The sequence below is a fragment of the Carlito syrichta genome, unplaced genomic scaffold (assembly GCF_000164805.1).
Source record: "Carlito syrichta isolate Samal-C Ts95f unplaced genomic scaffold, Tarsius_syrichta-2.0.1 Scaffold317135, whole genome shotgun sequence".
Taxonomy (NCBI): Eukaryota; Metazoa; Chordata; class Mammalia; order Primates; family Tarsiidae; genus Carlito; species Carlito syrichta.
The window spans coordinates 112,423-116,917 of record NW_007261231.1 but is presented as its reverse complement, the minus strand read 5'-3'; the positions used below and the strand labels follow the sequence as shown (position 1 = coordinate 116,917).

Below are 4,495 nucleotides of genomic sequence, written 5' to 3'. Positions count from 1 at the left end.
TTGACAATGAACTCCTCCAGGTTCCTCTCATCTGCACTGGAGGATTGCCTCTCTGAGCCACCCCACCCAGAGCTTGTTATATAGCAGGAGACATGCAAATAAGACCCTAAATCTGAGTCATGAAAACCAGCCCAGCCTCAAATCTCCAGCTGTGGGAGAGGAGCCCAAGCCCTGGGATTCCTGGGTGTTCCCATTCAGAGACAAGGACTGAACACAGACCACTCCCCATGGAGTTTATTCTCAGCTGGGTTTTCCTTGTGGCTGTTTTAAAAGGTAATTCATGGAAAACTTTATATATTGATTTTATGAGTGGAAATGAATGAGGGAAACAGGAGACTTTTTGTGACCGTTTCTAATCAAGACATCTCTGTGTTTACAGGGGTTCATTGTGATGTGCAGCTGGTGGAGTCTGGGGGAGGCTTGGTCCAGCCTGGGGGACCCCTGAAACTCTCCTGTAAGGCCTCTGGATTCACATTCAGTAATCATGACATGAGCTGGGTCCGCCAGGCTCCAGAGAAGGGCCTTGAGTGGGTCTCAACCATTAGTAATACTGGTCGTAGCACATACTACGCAGACTCTGTGAAGGGTCGATCCACCATCTCCAGAGACAATGCCAAGAACCTGCTACATCTGCAAATTAACAGTCTGACAGCTGAGGACACAGGCATATATTACTGTGTGAGAGACACAGTAAGGAGATGTCAGAGTGAGCCTAGACACAATCTTCCCTGCATGGACTTTGGGCTGAAATCAACTGCAGGTGATAGGCAGGATTCACTGATCAGAATCAAGGCCAGAGGCAGCTGCAAATGGAGGTTAAGGGTTGGTTTCCTGTCAGGGTTTGTGATTTCCTCCCCACCTGAGAGTTTCCCCAGGGAACCTCTCTAATTTTAGATGACTGGTCCTGTCAAAGTGATCTCTAAATAGAAAAGAGGTCATTGTAAAACGAGGATGTATTGTCTCTCACAGACACAAAATTCAGATTTACACTCAGAGAGAAGGTAACACCTTAATCACTGTCTCCACGGTGAGAGTCCTGAGGAAGCCCAGGGAGAACAGGGATTTTTTTCCAATGATCTCAGGGCAGGGACTTCTGTAGCATTTTCTGATTGGGATAATATCAGAGATTCTTTGTTCAAAATGGTGTGTGGAAGTGGAATTGACCTGTGCTGTGCAAACCGGCACGGTGTCACCTTTCTCACCAGTAGATTTAGGTAGACTTTGAGCATGTGGTCAGAATCCAAATGGAGTCAATTGTGTTAAAACCCTGACACGCGGAATCACGGAAAACCAAGAAGAAGGAGATCCCGACACATATACCTGATTAACAAGAACTATCCGAAAAGACTCTGTAAAACCACAGCCTTGCACAAAGGCCATCCTAAACTTACCATAAATTACTTCTGTTAGGACAGGTGCACAGACACGAGTGGCGCAAGCCTGGGATGATGCTGCCCTTTTTATGGATCATTGATGCCTAAAATAGTTATCACAAAGCAAACACGTACCCCTACTCACTTTTTCCTCTCAAGTCCCAAGGATTGACACGCTGGAGTCTCTTCTGCATTTGTTGTCATCATTTTATAGTTAGTCCCTTTCAATAAGGTTTAAAAGTTGCCTATGTCTGAGGTTTCTGCAAAAAAGAATCCAGATTGATGACTATAAGCAGGATTTTAGGAATATGTTGTAAGAGGGCAATCTTCATACAATCTTGAAAGTTTTGACATAATGGATGAGTGTCTTAAAATATTTTGCTGTGTTTTCATATAATGGAATAGAGTTTAATATTGGAGAATAAATTTGAAAATACATGTCTTTTTTTTTCTTTTAACAATGTGGAGTATTATTCAGGGTTAGATATACATACGTTGATTATACAGGTACCCTTGTTAATGAGGTATGCCACTCCCTCCCTTAGGTGTTTCCCTCAACTGCCAAACGCACACCCATCCCCTGACAGTTTTCTGCTACTTCCAATCCATTTCTTATAGGAGTATAATTTGTTCAACAACTGCTTATGAGTGAGAACATATGGTACTCTGTTCCTTGTTACTGTGATAGGATAGATCACTGAGTATGGTCAATTCCAAATCCATCAAGTTACTGCGATGTCCATTTGTTTGTCTTTCATTATTGCTGTATAATATCCCATTCTGTAAATGTACCGCAATTTTTTCCAGTCCAGTTTTGATGGGCAACATGGCTGGTTCCATGTTTTTGCAATTGTGATAAGAGCTGCAATAAACATACATGTGCAGGTATCTTTTTCTTTTTTTGTAGAATGGTTTGTGTTCCTCTGGGTATATTCCCAGTAGGGGAGTTACTGGGTCATATGAAAGGTCAATTTCTTGTTCTTTCAGAAATCACCACCCTGTTTTCAGAGCGGTTGCACTAGTTTGCATTCCCACCAGCAGTGTAGATGGGTTCCCTTTATGCCACACCCATTCCAGCATCTCTTGTTTGTTTTTCTTAATGATGGCCACTCTTACTGAGGATAGGTGATATCTCAATGTGGTTTTGATCTGCATTTCTCTGATGATGAGTAAGACTGAGCAAATCATGTTTCTGTTGGCTGTCCATATATCTTCTTTTGAGAAATGTCTATTAATGTGTTTTGCCCACTTTTTAATGGGGATGTTTTGTTTTGTTTTTCCTTTCAGTACATTCAAGTTCCTTGTAGATCCTAGATGTTAGGCCTTTTTCAGATATACAGTTGGCAAATTTTTTTCCCCTTCTGTGGGCTGTCTCACTGCTCTCTTGGTGGTTTCTTTTGCTTGCAGAAGATGATTAGTTTAATGAGGTCCAACTTGTCTAACTTATTTCATAAGGTATTGGCCTTTAGGGTTCTGAATAAGAATTGGTTGCCAGTTCCAATTTATATAAGGGTGTCTCCTGTGTTTTCTAAAATTCTTATAGTTTGAGGTCTTTGATCCATTTAGAGTTAATTTTTATGTACGGTGAGAGGTAGAGTTCCTGTTTCAATCTTCAGCATTTGGTCACCTGTTTTCCCAGAACCATTTACTGAATAGATTCTCCTATCCCCAGTGGTTGTTGTTGGAGGCTTTGTCAAAGATGAGTTGGTTGAAGATTTGAGGCTTTGTGTCCTGATTGTCTATCCTGTTCCATTGATTTTTGTGCCTGTTCTTGTAGCAATACCAGGCTCTTTTGATTACTGTAGCTTTATAGTAAAGTTTGAAGTCTGGAAGTGTGATACCCCCTCTTTTGTTTCTATTGCTAAGGATCTTTTTGGCTATTCATGGTCATTTATGTTCCCATATGAATTTCCAGGCCTGAGAAGAATGATGTTGGTAACTTTATGGGTATTTCATTGAATCTGTAGGTTGCCTTTGGTAGGATGTTCATTTTAACAATGTTGATTCATCTTATACAGGAGCATGGGATATTTTTGTGTCTTCTTGGATTTCTTTATGTAGTATTTTGTAGTTCTCATAGTAAAGATTTTCACTTCTCAGGTTAGGAAGACTCCGAGGTATTTCATTTATTATTTGGATATTTTGAATGGGATTGTGCTTTTAATTTGGGTCTCTCCCTGCTTTTTGTTGGTGTAAAGGAGTGCAACTATCTTTTGCACAATTATTTTTTACCCAGAGACTTTGCAAAAGTCCTGTGCAAGCATGTTTTTGACAGATTCATTTGGACTTTCCAGGTATAGGATCATATTATCAGCTAAGGGGGATAACTTGACTTACTTTTTTCCTATTTCGATACTCCTGATTTCCATATCTTGTCTAATTGCAAAAGCCTGGACTGCTGATACAATGTTGAACAAGAGGGGTGAGAGTGGGTAAACTTGTCTTCTTCCAGTTTTCAGGGGAAAGGTTTCCAGTTTCTGTCCATTTAGCAATATGCTAACTATGGATTTATCATAGATGGCACTTACTATTTTGAGGTATGTTCCTTTTATAGCCAAGAATTTGAGGGTTTTTATCAAGAAGCAATGATTTATTTTATCAAAAGCTTTCTCTGCATCTAATGGAGATAATCGTGTGGTTCTCATTTTTACACATCTGTTGATGTATTTAATTATATTTATGGTCTTGGAAATGTTGGACCAACATTTATCCCCAGCGTCTTGGGGATAAATCTTACGTGGTCATGGTATATGCTTTTTGACATGTGTTTTGGATCCAATTTCCTCGAATCTTGTTGAGGACATTTGCATCTATGTTCATAAGGTATATTGAAGTGCAATTCTTATCTGGGGTGGGGGGCGACCTTTACCAGGTTTGGGTATCAGTGTGATATTAGCCTTGTAAAATGATTAGGATAAAATTCAATAGAATTGGTATCAGCTCCTTCTTATACGTTTTATAGAATGCTGCTGGAAATCCATCCTGTCTTACCTTTATTTCTGGAAGTAGTTTTCTTATAACAAAGTCAATTTCCTAGTTTGTTATTGGTCTATTGAGTGTCTCAATGTCTTCTTGTTTCAACCTGGGGAGATTTTGTGATGTCAGAAAGTCCTCCATTTCAT

General features: G+C 40.0%; 1 gene segment (V, D, J or C); it reads left to right on the top strand.

Annotated features, from left to right (window-relative positions):
- Nucleotides 1–209: 209 nt before the first annotated feature.
- LOC103277320 lies at nt 210–888 on the top strand. The segment is given in 2 exon segments: nt 210–273; nt 380–888. Coding segments are annotated over 2 exon segments (555 nt in total).
- The last annotated feature ends 3,607 nt before the right edge of the window (nt 889–4,495 follow it).